A 22,763-nucleotide genomic window follows, 5' to 3' on the forward strand; every position below is an offset into this window, starting at 1 on the left:
AGTGAGCTAGAAAGAGCAGAGGGTGGGTATCCTGTCACTTAACTATAGATTAAAATCCATTCTTTCCCCCAACCTGGTTTAAGAGTAACCTCGTTTCTTCTGGAGCTGTAAATGAAGCATTTCATTCTAGAGCAACTCAGAGGTTGACAGATTAACGACTCTGTGGGCTTTTAAATAATACTGAATTCTTCTCAGAATCAACTCCTATTCTGCATAATGTATTTGCTGAGCTCAGGAATAAACACCTACTTTTTTCAGGCTGTGTTTACATAACCTCCTCTTTGGTTCAAATGAAGAGATTGCTGAAATTTGTCCCACATCTGTGCAAAGGGACTACAGGGGAAAAAAAGGCAATCTAAATGACCCAATAGAGCTTGTAATTCAGGGTAGTTCTCCTTGCCCTCTTATCCTTCCGATTCCGTAAACACCAACGTATAGTGAATATATACATTATGACTTAATAAAAAGCATTAAAAACACCAACATATAATGACTATACACACATTATAATTTAATAAAAAAGCATTAAGAACACAAGCTAGGGACAAAGCAATAGTCAACTTGGGACAGTGATTGAGTTTCCTTTTATTATTTCAAAACCAATGGTCAATGAAAATCCTCATTTTCTTTCTTTATGTGTAATCTGTTACCCTAGCTTCTGTTTCATGTTAATGATCGATGTCAAGTAATATTTATAAAATATATGTCTTGAGTTGGAAGAGAAGGATTTGTATCAGAACATGGAACTGATTGGGATGTGCTAGTTCTGTTCTGCTTGGTGCTGGCATTTGGGAAGTCACAGCGGGTTTTTACCAGATTGGTTCTTAGTCCCAAATACAAATTAATTACAAAAATCTTCTCATCTCTACTAGACACAGTGTTGTAACTATTCAGCTTAATAGAAGACTAACAGAAACAAATGCTACTATTTCTCCTAAAATGGCTGGTTGTGAGGCTGCTCAAGTTTTTCTAAATGAAGACTTTGAAGAGGAAACCCCGTAATATGAATCTTGCCCCAGACTTTACCACTAGCATCTCCCCCTTTTCGAAAGGAGACCCTGACCTCTAAGCTTCACCTAACACTAAAACCTTCTGCAATTAAAAGACACCATGTGTACATTCAGGAGGGATTAAAAAATACCAGTTTTTCATGAATGTGTGAGTAAATAGATGGGTTAATTACCATGGCAACCACAATCATGCCAGATCAGTATTTTGCTGGCAGATGTCCTAGTGATTTTTCAAATACTGTCCTTTTACACAGCTAAGACAAACAGGCTGAGAAATATTCTGTACAATAAAACAAAGCTAATTCCTGTAAATGGTTTAACAGTGACCTCCTGAGAAGTTACTAAAACCAGTAGCCCCACCAAAACACAGTGACTCCCCCACAAACTGAGCTAGGTGTTCCAGACACAGTGATGCAACCAACATCAGTGAGGAAAAGAAAATCTTAAATGGCAGCCACTAAAAAAATGAAATTATTTCCTAAAAGAAGTGAGCTGAGTAATTATTTGTTTAGAGAAAACAGCCACAGCAAGGGGCAAGAATGTGTAATAGAGGTAGGCTATTCTGAGAAAAAGAAACTCAATATCCTGGAAAGTATGTTATTATTTTCTAACTTTTGGGACCAGAATAACTCTATTTTGTAATATTTTAATATGTAAAATTTCTCTGGGAATTTCATTAATAGATTGTGAATGGCCATCAAATACCCTTAAAAATAATTATAATTATAGTTCCAGTCAGATGGCTTTCAGAAAAATAGAATATCACCATAGAATACACCAGCATATGTTACTCTACACAGCACAATCTTGAGGGAACCAACAATTCATGCAGAGTTTAGAGGCATCAAGGAGGCAGGAAGAGCAAAAGCTTAGAATATGAATATATATGTGTGTGTGTGAAATATATACACTTTTACCAGAAATGCATAAAATATATACATACGCATAAAATATATATTTTTTTACCAAAAAGGAATGTTCGAAAATGCCCATATGAATGACCAGCCAACCAAAATCTAAATTAAAGAATATTTAAAATTACTTTTTCCAGGAAAATGATTCTATACAAATTATACTGATAACTTGACTACTTAGCTGATTCCTTAAACCTCGACCTTAAGGCTTTAGAGACACATGGCATCCAGGTTGTCCAAAGTACACCTGCCCCATGCTTTTCGTGCCTGGCTCTCTTATGATCTCTGGTAATCTCCTACTGGTAAGTGCTCTTTTTTTTTTTAAAGATTTTATTTATTTATTTGACAGAGAGAGATCACAAGTAGGCAGAGAGGTAGGCAGAGAGAGAGAGGAGGAAGCAGGCTCCCCGCTGAGCAGAGAGCCCGATGCGGGGCTCGATCCCAGGACCCTGAGATCATGACCTAGGACCCTGAGATCATGACCTGAGCCAAAGGCAGAGGTTTAACCCACTGAGCCACCCAGGCACCCCTGGTAAGTGCTCTCTTAACATCAGTATTCAGATAGGGCAGCAGAGGAAACTTGTGACCAAATTATTCTTGGCCAAAATGCAATGCTATTTTATGCAATTCTAAGAGATCTGGTTATAGGATTATAAATAGTGAACAGAACTATTTTCCTAACTCAGAAGGAAGTTTCTCCATTTTAGAGGGCTCAACCAGGGAACCATAAGTACTTACCTCAGGAAGTGCTTCATTGTGCCTGTTTTGATTATCTAGGTGTTGTCCAAACTATCCTCAAGTAATTGCTTCCAAATTTGCCTTTGTCAGAGTAAGTGAAAGCTGTGGGAAGAAATTTAATATATTTACTATTAATGGGGCTAGGCATCCCAAACCCAAGATGACCGATTACTTTAGGAAGCAGATAACATGCTCTGTACCCAGAACATGACCAACTGGACTGCTCACATAGCATTGCAGTCTGGTGGATGGAGAGTACAGCCAAAGGCTTTCACTTTAGCATTGCATAATTAGTCTCTCATTTTAAGTCCCTTGCTGGAGGAAGAATTCATGTCATAAGCAATCTCTTTAGTAGTAAGGGTTTTCTCTGTTTTGGGTATTATTCCTATATTTTGAAGAACAGTATTTTTAAGAAAAATAGAAATGAAGAATCATAAAACTAACTATCCTAATTTCTAGATATCTGGTGGTCTTAAATTTGGCAGCCTTAACTTCCAAAAGTACAACTTCACAATAACTAAAAGCAACTGGTAATGTCTTTAAGCTAAAAATTAGATGTGAAAGAGCCAAGTACTCCAAATGTATGAATGTTGTGCCCCCGCCCTCCTCCCGTTTTGGCACTTTGAACAAAACAGTGACATTTTCTATTTGCCTAGCACTTTCCAGTTTATAGTTGTCTTTTACAAAGTCTATGGGCTATTGGTCTTCTTCCTCCTGATAGGGAGGTTGCCAGAAGCTGCCTACAAAGAAGCAGGTTGGGACAAGATGGAAAGCTACAGACTAGAGAAAAGAGAGTCACGGGAGGTGACTGAGAGATGAGAGGCGACCGAAAGAAGAGATGGAACCCCACAGTATGTAGGAGTGAGGCGAGGAGCTGAGGGTGCAGACACGTGGCTCCGGGTACAGACACCACTACCAACCAGCACAGCCCACGAGGGGGACAGCTCAGCCCACATAAAGGCCAGGTTTTTCCTTTAATAAATATGCTTCTGTAACTGTTCCATGAGTGCTTGAAAACGAGTATCTACACCTCAGCTTAAGATTGTGGTTGCTTCTGGGAGGCAAGGGAAGGGGTCAGGACTGGGGAAAAGGCCATTGGGGAAAATTGGCCTTCAACTTCATGTTTTACTTTTTTTTTTTTTTTAAATATTTTGTTTATTTGACAGACAGAAATCACAACTAGGCAGAGAGGCAGGCAGAGAGAGAGGAGGAAGCAGGCTCCCCGCAGAGCAGAGAGCCCGATGTGGGGCTCGATCCCAGGACCCTGAGATCATGACCTGAGCCGAAGGCAGAGGCTTTAACCCACTGAGCCACCCAGGCGCCCCTCATGTTTTACTTTTTAACATATATCTGAAGCAAAACAAAGGGGAAAAACATCTGCTTATTTTGGGTGGTGGGAAGATATATTAGTCTTTGTGCTTTTGTGGCTTTTAAAAATAGATCGTGTTTTGTATTATAAAGTGTTAGTACCTACCCAGAGCCCAGACTGTGGTTTTGAATACAGTTTACAATGAAGGGAACCGGGACTCCTTGAAGAAATGGCTGATTCTAGGGCCTGGGAATACACAAGGCGGGCCTGAAGTGTCTTGTGCCAGAAAGAGGGAGTACTTGAAAGACAATCAGTGATGTGTCAGATAAACCCAGCAGCCAACTGAAAAAGTTCCTGATGGACAAAGCTGGAACTATTTAAGTAAGAAAATAAAATAGTATTGGATTATTGCCCAAAGTAGAAAATAAATATCTACGATTGCTTACCGAAATAAATAAGGAAGGAATATATATGTCTCTAGTACAAATGAATTCCAAATAATTTATGTGGCTACTCTGGCCTCAAGGAGGTGGAGCCTAACTCCTAACCCCTTGAATGTAGGCTGGACATAGTGTAGTGACCTCCTGACTACAGAATGGAAAGGGGGGAAATGAGTAACCCTCTGCTAGAAAAATCTGGCAGATACTACCTCAGCTAGGTGATCAACGTTAACATCACAGCGGTAAGTCATACTGACGCTCTGTACCCTTGATATGAGGTGATAGAAATGGCACTTTACCTCTGTGGTCTTCCTCCTCCAAACTCATAACCTGGTCTAATCATGAGGAAAACATCAGATAAGTTCTTACTGAGGGATGCTCCACAAAATACCCAGTCAGTTATGAATTATAAATTCTCGAGATCACCAGAAAGAAGGGAAGTCTCAGAAACTGTTCAAGGCCAAGAGGTACCTAGAGAGACATGGGTACTAAATGGAATGTGGTTCCTGGATGGGATACTGAAACAGAAAAAGGATATTTCGGTTAAAAACTAAGGAAATCTGGGGGCACGTGGCTGGCTAAGTTAGAGGAGCATGTGACACTTGATCTTGGAGATCATGAGTTCAAGGCCCACATTGGGTGTAGAGATTACTAAAAAATAAGTAAACGTAAAAAAAAACCTAAGGAAATATGAATAGCATGGCTCTAGTTAATAATTAGGTATTAACGTTGCTCTATTAGTTGTGACAAATGTATCACATTAATGTAAGATGTTGACAGTAGGGAAAACTGGGTGCCAGTCCAAGGGAACTCTTTGTGTTGTAACTTTTCTCTAAATCTAAAACTATACTAAAATTTTAAAGAAATGTTAGTACCTACTCTGCTCTAGACACAAGAGTTAGGTACTAGGGATACAGGGCGAACAAGTGGGCATGGGTTCCATCCATCTCCTTGAGGGAGAGAAAAGAGAAGATGATAGAAACAAATGGGTACTTAACCACAATATTACAAGTGGAAAGAGCTTCTGTGATTGTGAGCAGGGGAGCTGCATACCTTAGATGTAGGGGTCAGGGGCAGATAGCACATGCAAAGTCCTAGAAGCAGGAGAATACACAGCGTGCAGAGGGGAAATGTTCTCTATGACCTAGCTGTGCTCGGTGCGAGGGACAGGTGAAAAGTGATGGCAACATATGGAAAGGCAAGAAAGTCTCAGAAGGCTTTGTAAGCAATATTAAAACCTTCTGAACCTCGATCCCATGAGCTGTGGGGAACTACTGAAAGTTTTCAGAATGAGATGTGACATGACCAGACTTCTAGTTTTAAAAAATATATTCTGATTGTAGTGTGGAGAATGAGTTAGATTGTGTTAGGATTGTAGGTAGGGGCACCATTTAGAGAGTTGTTACAATCCAGGGGGAGATAATTAGTGGCCGAAGAAGGCAGTGGACACAGAAGTGTGATGAATTTGAGAGATATTTAGAAGGTAAAATCAAGTGGACTTTTGTTAATTTGCTGGTTAGGGAACATTGAAGGAAAAAGAGTCGTCAGACATTATGCCTGTCCCTATGGTTAGATAGTAGAATCTTCCACTAAGATATGGAATTCTGGAGATGCAGATCTAAGGGTCTAGGTGTATTTGGAGGTGATCAAGGCATTCTGAACTTGCATGGTCAAGTGGTGGTGTGGATATCCATGGATCTGAAAGTCAGGAGAGAAATCCTGGGTGGAGACAAAGATCTGGACTTCCTCAGCACATAGATGGTAATTAAAACCACAATCCAGAAGGAAATACTAAATAAGTAGTGTATACAACATTTCTTGCTCATAACAATTGTTCTTTGTCATTAGGTTAATAAAGTAGAACTTTACTACTAAGGCATTAAAGAATGAAATACACTTCAGAAATGTTTTATCAAAATAAAAATAATTATATCCTTAAATGGTTTACTTTGTTATCTAGAAAACTGTTTTTTCTAAAAAAAAATTTCATAATGATGTGGGATAAGTGAAATATTGTAATACTTCAGCTTCTTGTTATCTATATAAGTATTCCTGAATCTGTCCATTCAAACAAAACAAAACAGAACCTTTCTGAATTCTTATGTGCTAGCATTGTGCTGGGTAGTATAATACATAGTTTAATACTGCAAGGGAGTTTTACTATTTAAGGGATATTTCAGCAAATACGGCAGTGTGTGCATGGTAGTTAAGAGCATATGTTTTAGAGACAGAGAGTTCATATCTGGGATCTACCACTTGCCGACTGGCTTTAGACAAGTTGTTTAACTGCTCTAGGATTTCATTTTCTCCCTGGTGGATGGAGAGAGAAATGATAACTACCTTGTAGGGTTGTACTAAGGATTGAATGAACCAAAGCATGTAAGGTGCTTAGCGTAGTGAGAGGTGTACAATACGCACTAAATGAGTTGGTACTAGTTGTTAGTATCAATATTTTATCATTCTTACTAAAGACTCTTCTAAAATAAAAGGTCATTTTGTCAAGGGAAGAATCACTGAGGAGACTGTTTGGATAAGTTCTGGCAAGTTGTGACCTGAACCAGGACACCGGCAGTGGTGGAGAGAAGTGAACAGAAGTGGGAATGTTCAGAAGGTAGCATCATCTGGACTCACTGGTTGGATGGGAAGAGTGAAGGGATGGAAAATAACAATTAGTTCCAATTATCTGTCCCCCAAACAGGAAACAAAGACAGCAATTAGTTCTAATTATCTGTCCCCCAAAGAGGAGACACCAAAAATGGCTTTGGGTGGAAAGCCTGTATAAATGCTGTTTAACTCAGTGCTTACTGGGTATTCATTCAGTAGCTTCTTTAAATGTTTTCTTAAAAAAAAAAAAATTACTGCTTACTAAGTTTTAAAAATCTGGCTTTGTTTTAAAGGAGGCACAAATTTGTCAGTGTCCTAGTTGCAGTTAATAGACAATGTATGTAAAGATAGGAACATGAACAAATAGTGTGCAAAATATGATACTCCGAGCCACTGTGATTAAAAAAAAAAAGTCTTTTGAGTTGCCTTCCCCCTAAGTGGCGCTGAGTTAATCTATCCCTTTGTGGCCAAAGCAGCATTTTTCAAGTGCTGGGCAGGGCCAGAGTTCAGGGAGAATTTGCAGCTGCTTCTGGTCTGCGCAGCATTTTAACAAAATGGTAGGCTGGATAGATTCTCAAGTATTTTACACACCAGCCTGTTGACCTTAACTCAATTAAGTCACTTGGCCTTGTTTGTATCTGTCTCACTACTTGAAAAACACGGATATTAACTGTTTGTTTAATTCAGGTTTATTCAGGTATTATTTATATAAAGTTCACCCTTTTCTGGTCGGACATGAACTCTAATGCCATCTGCTTCGCTGCATGCAGGGACAATGTGGGAACTGCTCTTGGGTCATCTCTTCTCTCAGACTTCCTCTCTAGAGGGGTTTTTAACCAGGTGGACATCGAATTCCCTGCTATTTTAAACCTCTTCTGTTGTTCTGAAGTGATGTGCTTCCTGTTTCTTTTCCCTCTGGACTCCATGCTCCTTTAGGGCGCTGGGAAGCCCCAGGGCCTGATACAATGCCAGGCACATTGGGGGCTCAGAAGGGATTTGTTGGAACGAACTCTGCACCCTTTTAGAGCAATGCCATTCTTTAATAGCATTCTTCCATAGTAGCACAATAAAACAAATGAAAAATCTCCTCACTGGAAGAAAAAGAAAACCCCGCAGATTTTTTTAAACCAAAATAAAAAATATGATCATAACGTGGGTTTCCTGATCCTCCTAGTTTATCTGCAGTGATTCCTCTCCACGTGTATGAGTCCACTACCCGGACCTGTTCCAAAGGAAAGGATCAAATGACTGTGTTTGATGCATCAAACACCTCCTAGATCAGTTGACACTTCAGTGCTGTGTGTGGGGTTATGTCCCCTTTGTACTTTTTTTTCCAGCTGGGAGGAAAGGGGAAGCAGGTGTGTCTCTTCATTTGAGAACTCATCCTCTCACCTGGTATCAGGGAACCTGCCCTGCCTCCTTTGAGTGAGAAGCCCCCTAAGGCTCTTTGTAGAGTCCCCCAGGGTGACCCTATCTCTTAGAGACCAATCTATATATTGAGCATCCCAGGGAATGAATTAGACACTCAACTAGAGGGAAGAGAAGTCCTTTCCGTAAAATCATACTCCCTAGTGAGACTAAAAAATTGATGTTGTATGTAGCTGTTCAAATTCTGACTAAATCCTTTATAACAACCAAAATGCTTGTGGACGCAAAATGTTTATATGTAATTAAAAAACAGTCTACAAAGTGAACAGTGTTCTGCTCTCATAGCTTGCCTAATTTGGGATTGTCCTAGTTTTTAAAAAAAAAGTTGTATGGAACACATTTAAAAAGTAAAATTTAATTTATGTATTTAGCTTCAGCCTAAAGTTTTGTGAATATTTATGAAGTGCTTTCTCATATGCCCGGCAATATTCTATGAGCTTTGTTTATAGTAACTTAACAGTCATCCTATGAAGTGAATAATAATTATTATCCCCATTTTTACAGCTGGGGAAATTGAAACACAGAGAGGTTAAGCAACCTTCCACAGTCACACAGCTACTCTGGCAGAGCTGGAATTCAGAGCCTTGCAGCCTGGCTCCTGAGGCATTGCTATTAATCACTCCCCTGTGCTGCCTCTGGAAGCCACTGAAGTAAAATTCTGGAGTGACGTAAGAGTGAAGGAAATGAATAGTGTACTCAGATCAAACCCAAACTGCAGAGCTGGGGATAATCAAAGCCTGGATGTACATCTGCACTTGAAAACTAAGGGTTCCTCTGGGAGCTAACTCGGGGACTCTTGCATAATAAGGGTTACCATTCCACCAAAAATTAACCTCTTTCCTTTCCCGAAGCAAACACACTGCAGATCTGAGTTTCCCAACAAGAACGTTTTTATGGGAAGTTATACAACAGAGCCCCAGCTGGTGGGTGTTATATCCTCTCTTGAGGCCACATTTCCAAGGACATATGAGTCCTTGGTAGTATAATTCTGAAATAACTAATAGCAAAAGTTCCCTTCCCCTCAATGTAAATTTTCCCTTCGGGAAAATCCAATGAAATCCAAGCTCCACAGTGCTGTTTGTGTGGTGATTTCATTCTCCCCAAATTATTTTTTGAGTCATTGATCAGTGTGGCAGGGTCTTCTCTGGGTTTGCTTTCAGTTCACCTCTGTGTGTTTTAGTTTTCATAATACTTTACACCTTCTTTTTTGCAAATGAAAATACTTTTTTTTTACTGTACATAAAATATACCTAGTGGTTGGTAAGATATTCCACATCTACCTAGAAGATATATATTAACTTGAATGAGTTTTCTTGAAAACATTGAAAAGCAAAGTAAGTTCCATTCTCCTTTAGATTTCCCTAACTGCTTCTGTTGTTTTCTTTTCTTTTTTTTTTTTTTAAAGATTTTATTTATTTATTTGACAGAGAGAGATCACAAGTAGGCAGAGAGAGTGAGAGGGAAGCAGGCTCCCTGCTGAGCAGAGAGCCCGATGTGGGACTCTATCCTAGGACCCCGAGACCATGACCTGAGCTGAAGGCAGCGGCTTAAACCACTGAGCCACCCAGGCGCCCCTGTTGTTTTCTTTTCATGCTACAGCACAAGTAAGGAGAAAAAAATCAAACAGGTCAGTGTCAAAATGTGTAATTATAGTCTGGAGATGAAAACACATTCCATTCCCACTCCTAAATTCAAAAGACAAAGTTTGGACAACAGTTATTAGCAGTAGTGAAAAAAAAGTCTGCTTAGCAGTTGGGGGGGCACACCCACAGCTTCACTCTGCATATGATAAAGTTGAGGTCAGCAGTAGTGAAATTATTTGCCCCTGACTTAATCTGCTCAGTTTGAGCCTTCCTTCTCGTCTCACTTGAAAGAAAAAAACAGGGGCGCCTGGGTGGCTCAGTGGGTTAAGCCTCTGCCTTCAGCTCTGTCATGATTTCAGGGTCCTGGGATTGAGCCCGGGGTCAGGGGGGGCGGATGGAGGCTCTTCGTGATCTCTCTCTCTCTCTCTGTGACAAATAAATAAATAAAATCTTTAACCCATTGAACCACCCAGGTGCCCCAATAAATAAAATCTTGAAAAAAAAAAAAAAGAAGAAGAAAACAATTGATAAGTTGAACCATAAGACCCAGAAATAATAACTTTTATAGTTTTCTCCCCTAAAAATACATTCAGTCAAAAGCTGCTTTTGGTATCAAAAGAAAGCCAATGGCTGATTTGGTTCAATCCCATTTATAGTCTGTCTTTATTTACTATGTCACTTTTAACATTTCCTAAAAGTATTTGAGACAATAATAAACCCAAGTAAATTACCTTCACCTATGGGGCAAATGAGGCAGTTTCCCTCTGGAAGAGTCTGTGTTCCTAGTGAGTACATGAGCATCCAGTGAAGTCACAGTGATGACATCCCTCCCTCCATCAGTCAAGGACCGATTAGGGATTCTTGCTCGTGTGTTTCCACCCTTTCTTCAGCGACAGCTATATGTCTGGGGGGAGGGGGAGGTAAAACAGAGAGTAGGCAGCTATTCTGATAAAGGCCAAACCTCACAGATGTTTGACGCTAAGGTCGTTTTAGGATGTGATTACTTGAGAATTGCTCCCAAATGAGCACGTGTCTGTGGGAACACCAGCAGGAGGACAGATGGCAGCGGCTGAGGAGTGGCTGGTAAGCCACCTGCCGTGTGAGGGGCGGGGCTCTGGCTGAGCTGACCCACAAACAACACAAGAAGGCAGAGGTCATTCTTTTAAATCCAGTGGGCCAAGTATCAGACTCAAATCAGGTGAACAAATAGGTCCCGATTAGCAAGTTCAGGGAATGCCTAAGCTTTGCATCATGCCTCCTGTTTTCTCAAGTCCTGAGAAGCACTGTGTCAGGGAACCCCAGATGGATGAGGGACTCAGTCTTCAAAGGATGTAGCACAGTCACTCACCACGTGAGATAAGAAAGGAGGAGTGGGCAGGGAAGGAAAGAGAAGAGAAAGAAACATTTCTAAGGCTGTTTTTGAGCATTTGAAATCTGTATACAATGCCACTTTTGACTTTATTACAGGTATGCAGATGAGGGAGAGAGCAGGCAACGTGAAAATTCACCATCCTGGAGAAATGAAAACTCTTTCAGATTATGCATTTACATTTCATGCAGGCTGGCCAGCAGGCCGCGTTGGAGACATAATGTTCATGTATAACATTCTCCCTGAGGCCACATTCCAGAACTTTCCTCCTCTGGCGATTAGCTTAAAAAATGCTCTGCTGACACTCACTAAAATGACAACTAGCAAGGTTTTTTTTCCTCTTTCTTCGGGAATCAAACACTCATCCAGGGTTTATTTTTGTGATTTAAAGCAATAGAGGCCCATGCCAGCCACAAAATTCAGGGCTGCCTGCAAATGTATTTATGATCTGCTTTAAAGATACAGTGATTTTCCGGCTTTCACTGTGGTTGCCTACATATCTGTACTGTTCTCATGGAGGGAGTAAAAGGTGGGGAAAGCAGAATTGATCAGATTTGTCTTTCATCTTTAAAAGAGTAAGGAAATTTCAAAATCTAGGTATTAATCCATTTTAACACAAAAATACTCAATGTAGATTTTATTCATTCTCAATTACATATTTGAGTTTTAAAAGTTAAATTCATAAATAAAACCATAATAAAAGAATGATATGCTTATGTCTACATAAAAATTAAATGGATATGATTTTGCCAATCTAAATTGATGCTTTTTGTTTTTTTGTTTTTTTTTTAAAGATTTTATTTATTTATTTGACAGATAGAGATCACAAGTAGGCAGAAAGGCAGGCAGAGAGAGAGAGGAGGAAGCAGGCTCCCCGCTGAGCAGAGAGCCCGATGCGGGGCTCGATCCCAAGACCCTGGGATCATGACCTGAGCCAAAGGCAGAGGCTTTAACCCACTGAGCCACCCAGGTGCCCCTAAATTGATGCTTTTTGTAAAATTTTCTCTTTCATATAATGAAAATATAGTGAGGGCATCTGCTATAAACTTTGGACAGGGAAGCAAATTGGAGCGTTTCCAGGGGCCTGGTGGCAAACGGTGCCCTGCCTCTATATGGCAGTTGCTGACCCGCATCACACAAATGAGATAGTAGCATTCACCCAGGACAAGTAGATCTTTTAGGTTAGGCTTCTGCAACAATTCATACTGTAAAACAAATTTTAAAAAAAGTTTTAAACTCACTTTAGAGCTATGACTTGATATACATGACTTGATAAGTGTTTGCTGAGTGAATATTATTTTATTCTCTCCAGTGGTATTTCCTCAAGGCCATCAAGGGTAAAATGCATCATGTGTCATATGTCCTTAAGGGAGAATAAAATGCTGCTAAGTAACCTGTGATACAACCTGATTTCCGTGGTGGGGGAAAAAATCTTATTATCAGTGAAATAGAGTAAGACATTGAAGCCTACCACTTATTTCCAAATTCCAGGCTATGATGTTTCTGCAGAAGAATCCATTGGTTGATGATAAAGAGGACTAAGGGTCTGCAGAAAATCACACTAGAGGATTCTTATTCCCCAACTCAAGCATTTCTATTCAGGTTACACCAGGCTGAGTACTTCCATGATATGTTATAAGTTGATTACATATGAGCAACTCACATCCTTAACTCACTGGAGATCCTCCCAACCCCTTACTGCATAGTCTCTGGGCTCTGGTTCCCTTCCCTATCATAGTCCCTCCAGTATACACACAGCATACACAAAGCACACACAAATGTTCTCACACATACATGAGGCTCAGCACAACTTTCTTATGCTATCATCTTATGCTCTCACCATAAACATCTCAGGAGTGAGGAACATGCCTTATCTACACAAAGAATGAATGAGTATGGAAATGCTTGGTTGAAGACAGAGCATTATCTAGTCCAAGCTCCATTTTCTTGTCCTTACTGTAGCTGATATGATTTCATGTGGCGCTGCTTCTTAAAGGGCCTGTTTTTGGTCTCTGTGATCCCTGTTCTCCTGGTTCCATCTCTTTCACATTCTTCTTCCTCCTGCCTTTTAAACCTAAGTGTTCCCTAATGTTCCACTCTTGACCTTTTCTTCCCCTTCATCTCTTCTAAGTGACCTTCTCTTTTGGGGTCTCAATCAGATCCAACAAATGACTTTTTTAAGGCCAGACAACCAGCTGGTAGGAAAAGACCTCAGCTCTTACTTCTAGTGAATAAACATGTTCACTTATTATTCTCAGTTCTTTCTAGGCAGTAGAGACACAAAACAAACAGGATACAGACTTTACCCTACAGGAGTGGGAAATCTAGTAGATCTCACACATGGAGTCTAGGGCCTTTCTGAAGTCAGCACAGAAGTTCTGAGCTCCTTCAAATGAACATACATTTCAGCCATGTCAGACTAAACCAGAGTATCCTCTTAGGCAAGGCTTCCTAGCCAGTCTGTCAGTATTATGGACTCTTCATGGATGTGTGACAAGATTCTGATCAGTGATTATGTGAAATTCTCTCTCTTTTTAGCGGGGAGTACATATTATTTACAATAGTACATGTTAGGTAGAATATTTTGCTAAGAAGATTGTATGAGTAGGTTAAGAGAGTATTAAATTTTAGTGTGGGTTAGGAGACAAGAGAAGTAAGCAAAACAAGCATGGCAATTTTGCGAGTTTACATAAGCAATATGAGATCCTTACTACGTAGTAGTTCTCTCACTATAATTATTGCTGGTGTATTTAATAGTGTTTTACATCTTTAATTCCTTTTAAGTGTGCCCTTTTTTTTTAAAGATTTTATTTATTTATTTGACAGAGAGATGACAAGTAGGCAGAGAGGCAGGCAGAGTGAGAGGGGTGAAGCAGCCTCGCTGCCGAGCAGAGAGCCCGATGTGGGGCTCGATCCCGGAACCCCAGGATCATGACCTGAGCCGAAGGCAGAGGTTTTAACCCACTGAGCCACCCAGGCGCCCCTTAAGTGTGCCCTTAAAACTTGTGTCATGTCACTTCCATTTAAACGTGGCAAATAAAATGCATGAATTCCCACTGACATGAGAGTAAAGAAATAAAAAAGGCATAAATTCATAAGAGGGCAACAGAATACATGAGATATCAGCAGATTTCTAGAGTTTAAAGGATGGACAAGTGGTAATTTACTTAGCCTAGTTGATGAAGCCTGCAGTGAGGGAAGTGGCCCAAAGGCAATACAATTTAGAATACAGAATCTTGGTTATATTCAGGACTTAGCAATGCTCAGTTCCTCCAAAAGTGTAGTGTAGGATGAAGTCAACACAGGAGGTTTGATTGACATTTTCCATAAGGAATAGTTAGATCTCTTTCCCCATTCTTTGGAAGCAAATAGAACTGCTCTCTGTCCTATCAGAAGAGGTGAGATTACTCTTGCAGAAGTTGATCTAGTATAAACTTTTGGTTTATACTGCATATAAGAAGCTTAAGTGGAAGTCTACATGGTAAATGTGAGATTTGTCCAGGCTCAGCTCCCAGAACAGAGGCAGCCACAATGTGCTCCTCAGGCCAGTGGGGGATGTATCCCTTAGGCAATTACCCGACATGAATGTGGATCTCCCCCAGTGAAGCACCAATCCCTTACTGGTCATGAGCCCCACTGATGCACACAAAGCTTCCAGTCAGTGTTTTAGTGCCTCAGTCTCAAATATGAAGAGACAGCCAGGGATTATCAGAGAATTGAGAAAAGTTTCTAACTTGACTGAATTATAGACACTCAAAGTTGAAAAAAGGGGGAATATGGAAGAATCAGAAGCAATGCAAAGAGAAGAAAATAATACATCATAATTAATTTTCATAGATATTATAAAAAATGTTACACTCATGAAAGAGATTCGTAAGAAACAATAAAAATCCTCAGTATGAGAATAAGAAAATATTCTTAGAAATTTTTTTAAATGATAGAAATGGAAATTGCAAAAATGTCCCAGATTTGAGGAAACCTGCTGAGAAGAAATTGAGAAAAAGATGAAAAATGGGAGGGAAAGATTCAGCATTCAAACAACAGATATTCCAGAGAAAAAGAAAAGTGAAAAAGTATGTGAAAAAATTATTGAAGAAATAAAACAAGAAATTCCAAGAACTGAGGAACCCAAGCCTCCAGATCGAAAGGGCCCACAGGATACCCAGCTCCTTAAACAACAAACACCCTCACCAAAGCACATCCTGATGAAATTTCACAACATAAATGTTTCCAGTGGGGGAATAAAAACAGTTCATATACAAAGGGCTAAGAATCAGAGCACCCAGTTTGTCAGTAGGAACACGGAAGCAAGAATAAAAATTATGAGAAAAAATTCTTTCCCACTTAGGGGCGCCTGGGTGACTCAGTGGGTTAGGACCTTTGCCTTCAGCTCAGGTCATGATCCCAGGGTCCTGGGATCGAGCCCTGCATTGGTCTCTCTGCTCAGCGGGGAGCCTGCTTCTTCCTCTCTCTTTGCCTGCCTCTCTGCCTACTTGTGATCTCTGTCTGTCAAATAAATAAATAAAATCTTTAAAAAAAATTATTTCCCATTTAGATTTTTATACCCAGCCAAAATATTAAGTATGAGTTGAGCATGAAGACCATTTTGGACAGACAAGCCTTTCCTGTACCTCCCAAGCATGTCTTTTTAGGAGTTTCTGAAGGAAGCATTCCACCAAAATGAAGGTAGAGAATGCTAAGACCTTGGACCCAGCAATCAGAAGATCCCATATTTGAGAAAGGTATAAGGAATTCTCAGGATGTTAGTGAGCAGGGGCTTAAAAAAGGATGTTTTCATGAAAAAAATGAACTGATACATTACTTGACAGATAATTATATACCATTTTAAGTGACAGGTATTACTCTGATAACAACAAAAACTTTAAAGATGACACACAGAGGACGGTGCTTTCAGCCTCTGGAGGTCCAGTGTCCTAAACTCTGTGAACCCATACAGAAAAACAGAAAAGAGAGAAAGAGTGAAAGATAAACTAAGGCTTAAGGAACCAGAGCACTGCCTGCAACAAGTGGGTGGATTCAAAAATCCCATCCTGCTTCTAGAACAGTATCCAACTAGGCCATAAGCTGCAGGTTGAGGGCTAGAGGGGACGTAGATGAAGAGGCACTGGAAATCATCAACAGGACGGTCATAGAGTTTGGGTTAATGAACCACATGCTGATGTGGTTCAGTGTGTCTGTGCCCATTATCTAATAGAATGTCCAAGTCATTTGTTATAGTAACTATGAATCCTTCTTTTGGGAATGAAAATAAAAAGGGGATAGATATGACTTTTCTGAAGACTGCTTTGGAAATGGCAAGAATAGCAGTATATTTGTAAAAATTCTCATCTGGAAAACACATTCATGAGAAAGCTATAGAATGGAAAATCAAGATCAATACAACTCCAAAGCTGCAATATAACCTACCAGCATCATATTAATTTCTTCAAAAGAAATCCGTGGACATGGAAGTGAACCTAATTTCGTTTTCTTTTTAAAAAACTCCAAAGGTAGGGCGCCTGGGTGGGTCAGTGGGTTAAGCCTCTGCCTTCAGCTCTGGCCATGATCTCGGGGTCCTGGGATTGAGCCCCACATTGGGCTCTCTGCTCAGCGGGGAGCCTGCTTCCTCCTCCTCTCTCTCTCTCTCTGCCTGCCTCTCTGCCTACTTGTGATCTCTGTCTGTCAAATAAATAAATAAAATCTTAAAAAAAACAAAACTCAGAAGATAAAAGCAGCTTAAAACCTAATAATGAATACAAAATTTGTTTTAAAAAAAAAGGTTGCCACAAATTATAGATATTTTTCAGGAATGTAATAATGATATTGTGATTATGCTTTTGAAAAGTCATTATATTTTACAGATATATACACAAATATTTACAAATGGCATGATACGAGTCTAGGATATGCTTCAAAAATAAAATGGGGTAGGCAGACTATAGGTTGAAAATCAAACAGTACTGGTTATGAGTTGGTGATTTTTTAATATTGGGACCCATTATACCATTCTGCCTACTTTTGTATATATTTGACATTTTCCAAATAAAAACTTATAAAAAAGGGGGAGCACCTGGGTGGCTCAGTGGGTGAAGCCTCTGCCTTCGGCTCAGGTCAGGATCTCAGGGTCCTGGGATCGAGCCCTGCATCGGGCTCTCTGCTCAGCAGGGAGCCTGCTTCGTCCTCTCTCTCTGCCTGCTTCTCTGCCTACTTGTGATCTCTCTCTCTGTCAAATAAATAAATAAAATAAATCCAACAATGAATACTGTTACGCTGAAAATAAATAAAAAAATATTAAAAAAATAAAATAAATCCTTTAAATAAAAAAAAACTTACAAAAAAAAGGAGCCTTCAACAAAATGGAGAATCACTGTAACCATAGAGGCATGTTTTACAGCCAAGCAATGATGTTTAGCACCCGACTTTGTTCAGAACAGAAGTTAGAGGTAAATTTATTGCTCTTTAACACCTTTGGGAGACTACAACAAAAATGAACAGGAATTTGGTATTTAACCCACACCACTTCCATGACTGACTTGGTTCTCTTAGGAACTTTAAATCTTCTAGAACCTCCATATGGTGTTAAGTGTCGCCATTAAAATATTTACTGATACTGGGTGGCTCAGTTGGTTAAGCATCTGACTCTTGATTTTGGCTCAGGTCATGATCTCAGGGTCATGAGATGGAGCCCCACGTTGGGCTCTGCCCTAAGCGTGGCAACTGCTTGAGATTTTCTCCCTCTCGCTCTGCCCCTTCTCCCTCCACATTCTCTCTCAAAAAAAAATAAATAAATAAAATAAAATAAAATATTTACAGAGCTTGTTTCTTAGTGGTTAAAACATTTAATGGTGTGTATAGGTGATGTCTTATATTTGGTGAAATATGGTAAATGGGTTTAGGAGAAAAAAGTGGCAATTAAAATATGACACACTCTAGCAATGTTTCCTAATTTCATGAATGTTATGATGAAAAAAAAAGGCGCCTTGGAATTGATGAAACACAGTATTTTCCCAAAGAGCATTCTTTCTTATTCAGACCCTTTATCCCCATGCTAAATCAATCTTCAGAATCCGTAAACCCACAAAATGATATCTGTCTCCATCTTGTTTGACAACCTCCTCCTACTTGTCCCCATAGCACTAATTTGAAAACACCAGCTTCGTGTGCCTCTTCAAGGTGCCTTATTCCAGAAATACCCAGAAAATGAATAAACATTTCCTTTTGTGCTTTTCAGAGTGCATCATGTTCAGTGGGCCCTAGTGACTAATATGCCAGCATGAGCACGGACGTGCACCCTCTGACAGTCAGGATTTCTTATCACAAGGAACAGGAATGAACTCTGCCCATTTTAGCCGAAAAGGAATTTGTTCTGAAGGTAACCCACAGACTCTCTGGGACGGCCAGAGAACTAGGTTTAGAGGTTATGCAGCCAAAAATAACCCTGAAAATGATGGCATGGAGCCGGTCCTGTAAAGACACCTCTCCTGCTGCCACCAGGTCCAGACTCCAGAGCAGGCCCTGCTCATCTCCCAGCACGGGGCAAGGGGCGTTGTTGTCTGGAGCACCTGCCACTGGGGCAGCGTCTGGGTCACGGGCCCTGGATGCAAACATCATGTAGCTAGCATTGTAGCTCCTACCGTGGGGAGTGGGCTCTGCCTCAGAACGTGGGAGAGCCTGCAACATAGGAAAGGGGTTCAGATGACAGTGTTCAAAAGGAACAAGTGTCCACTCGACTCTCTAAAGGAATACTTTCGAAAGCCAAAACACAATGCAGAGGAGTAACAGCAAGTACACAGAGTGAGCATGTTTGCCTTCCATCTTTGTCTAAGTTGATTAGGTGCACTGTGCAATTTTATATTAAAACCTGGACCCATGCCTGTTTTATGGCTATTCAAAATACATATCATTTTGAACTAAGAATTTTACTTATGATCTGAGATAATGAAAGAATACTTGGAAATGGCCTTTTAAAATATAACCCAGTGGTGGTCACAGAATAGATGCACTTCCTTTAAGTGATGACTGATTAATTATCTAGGGAATAATCATTAGGAAAAAAAGGATAAGGACAGATATTCATTAATATTCACTATAAGTCCACAAAAGGATATGTAATAGTTACATGTTACATAAATATCACTGAATTAGGCTAAATGAGATACTGGCAGACTCACGACGTATAGGTGCATGGAAGCTCAATTTAAACTGTATAATCAGATTTAAGAGGTGCTTTTAAGGTCATCTGAGCTACCATCCAGCCCAACAAAGGCAGTCCCCCTTGTTATATCCCTGGCAGGTGGTCCGCAGTGCATCACTTTGAGTATAGTGTGTTGTATTGTTTGTTTCTGATACGGACTCTATTCGTCTAGGAATTTCACCAAAGATAGCATTAATTTCTTTTGTCTTGTTGGTTAATACTCAAGTGACCTAAAACTTTTTTACAACCCGAACTGTTAAACTAGGAATTCCATTCCATGTCCTTGGGCAGCTGATTTTAGAACCTAAATGAAGCCAACGTCTATTCTTTTGAAACATAATCTTAGTTTCAGCCCTTGCTCTGGGCTCAGGGATATCAATTTTAATAGTGATTGTTATTCAAATTCACTAGTGCTTTGAACTTTGCATCATCAGCAAACCTAGCATACTTATAGTTTAAGTATGCCTGAGTTGTTGATAAAACTGTAGAAATGTCAGGGTCGGGGTGCCTGGGTGGCTCAGTGGGTTAAAGCCTCTGCCTTCAGCTCAGGTCATGATCTCAGGGTCCCGGGATCGAGCCCTGCATTGGGCTCTCTGCTCAGCAGGGAGACTACTTCAACCTCTCTCTCTCTGCCTGCCTCTCTGCCTACTTGTGATCTCTGCCTGTCAAATAAATAAATAAAATCTTAAAAAAAAAAAAAGAATTGTCAGGGTCAAGGTAGGCCAACACAAGCCACCTTCTATGTTGGCTTCCACACCTGTGAACATTCTGTGGGTACAGCTGATCAACTCAGCTATTAGACCACATCCTAGACCTCATTTCTGTGTCTCACCCACAAACATTACTCAAGAGCCTCATTTACAGATGTGCTCCACCAGAAGGATTGTGAGGATGTAAAAATCTGATGGTCTGGCTCTATTTTAAATACTCTAGGTTACCTATAATTCAGAGGAGCAGTAGGAGACATTCCTGATACAACACAGAACTCTTTCTTCAGTGAAGCAAAAACTATGACACCCAATCCTTTTTGTAAGTCTTGATTTTCATATGCTGGGTTTACTGTTGGGCTATGTACACATTGTACATGAGTCATGAAAGTCAAAGTTCTACATAAGGGATTTTAACATAGGCTTTAAAAATAATGATGTCCTTATTTGTGATATTTTCAGAGACATTTGCTCTAGTATGGTGTATACGATGTATGTATGCATGTAAGTGTTTTCGTCCTGATGTTGCTACTTCCATGGCAAAGGAAAAAAAAAAAAAAACGAAAAAAAGAAAAAGAAAAAAAAATTGGAAAAAAAATGATGTCCATAATGTGCATTTTAATTATAATAACTTTGATAAATGCTTATTACCATTTTAAGAGAATATATGATTTGACTTCTTGAATAAAAACAATTGTTTTAAGTTTTTTGCTAACTTAAGAAACCAAAGAAAATCTAATTAAAATTAAAGTGTTCTACTAGAATGTAGAATCTTTAGAAAATTTGGCTTCTAAATTCCGAAGGCTGGAAATTCTTATTCCTCTTTTAAAAAGGAAGAAATGTATAGTAAATTCATTGCAGGGATCGATTTACACTTAAAATATTTATAATGTCTACTGGTGATGTTAAAAAAAAGGGGGGGTGGGAAGCCGAGTTTATGATGTCATTGATATTTGCTAAGCCAAAAAGCAGCTGTGGGATAAATAAATTATTAGTTTCACCATGAATGAGACCTTTGAAACACATGGCAGCTTTCTGCCATCTAGTTGTACAAGAGAGGAGGGAGAGCTACAGCAGCTGAGATAAGCTCTTCTACTAAGCATTCTAATTAACCAAGTCCTAATACCAATAATTAAAATGGAAACTGCATTTAAAAACTATGTAAAGACTTTTGAATTCTGCAGTTATTAGCTTGTTTGAGACTGATTTTTAAAAGGGGTTTAATGAGCTCCTCTTAAGCATTTACCACAATCATCTCGCTTTGTACCAAAAAAGCAAAAAATGAAACAGAGCAAATTGTGAATTATTTCAGTGGTGTTCTAAAACAGCAGAGGGTACACAGACAATATACAAATTGTCTAATTACCCTGAAAATGGAGTTATTTGTCCCTTAAAACAGTAGTAACAGCTAACATTTATTTTATAGACATAGAGGGTTGGACCTGGCACCGTTTTCTTTTTAAATGTGCCTATCTTTCATTTTTACACCACAGAAACTGATGTAAAATAAGACTTGCTTGGGGTCAGCGTGATTGCGCTTGCTCCTGGGATGCAAGAACACATTGTCTTCAGTTTCTTTCAATTCACAGTATTTACTGAGGACTTAGAATGCCAGCAGAGCACATGATTTCCGTTAAATCTCTCTTGGGTGGTAGTACACGTAAGCCGTCATTGGAGACCACCGCAGTAAGCCTTCCTTTAATAAGCCATATCCATGGGGAATCTTGCTCAAAATAAAACCCATGGTCTAATTGCCTAGGAATTTTAGTATGTTCAGTATGTCTTCAATCACTTTTTTTTCCTCATCTACTATCAGAATTATAAGGCAAGACATGTTTGGCAGACACTACAAAGAGGAACAGTACAAATACCTGAAATAGAACTTTTTATTTTTTGCTCTATTTTTAAAGGATAATCCTTTGATCAGAAAGACCCGAATTAACTACTTCATGATGCATTTTAGCACAGAGTAATTTTTATGATTTTTAAGACTTATTATAAAATATGAATTGGAAATTTAACCATCTGGATACTCAAACATATGAGTCTTTTCTGAAGATGGTCCCTCAGGTAACTAGATTTGTTGACAGAAGTGCTATCTAGAATGGCACTCTGTGTCCTTTGCTTGAGACTGACAGATTGGAATCTTCGAGTTCTCTGCATGGACTGTACTGGTTTGATCTTCAGCTTCTCTGGAAACTTCCTGTGCTGATTAATAGTGAAGGCACCCACTGGGTTTTCAAAGACGCAAATGTAAGTGGTGTGCTATTTTTTGGAATTAATTGCATTTGGAATATTCTGAGTAGGTACTCTCTGGTACTACAAGCATATGGTCATTTTCACATAGTGCTATTTCTGTAAAATCTCCATTGTTACCACCACCAGAATCTGCTTCCTTAAAGATAGCTGGACAACATCAGAAAATGATGGCAAGTTAGTATCTTTTCCTGCTTGAGGCAGTAGATTT

General features: G+C 39.6%; 1 protein-coding gene and 1 pseudogene across 3 annotated transcripts in view; one reads left to right on the forward strand and one right to left on the reverse strand.

Annotated features, from left to right (window-relative positions):
- ELMOD1 (ELMO domain containing 1) overlaps positions 1-22,763 on the reverse strand; it is a 64,233-nt gene that overhangs the window by 38,025 nt on the left and 3,445 nt on the right. For 2 of the 3 annotated variants that reach the window (XM_046017887.1, XM_046017890.1), the window contains exon 2: positions 2,663-2,764. In XM_046017887.1, the coding sequence (XP_045873843.1) occupies positions 2,663-2,679 (17 nt within the window). In that variant the 5' untranslated portion in view covers positions 2,680-2,764. Of the gene's footprint in view, positions 1-2,662; positions 2,765-10,757; positions 10,931-22,763 lie in introns of all 3 variants that reach the window. The other variant, XM_046017888.1, reaches the window with a different exon arrangement.
- LOC123948858 lies at positions 14,977-16,893 on the forward strand (annotated as a pseudogene).

This window comes from Meles meles, chromosome 8 (assembly GCF_922984935.1).
Source record: "Meles meles chromosome 8, mMelMel3.1 paternal haplotype, whole genome shotgun sequence".
Lineage (NCBI taxonomy): Eukaryota > Metazoa > Chordata > Mammalia > Carnivora > Mustelidae > Meles > Meles meles.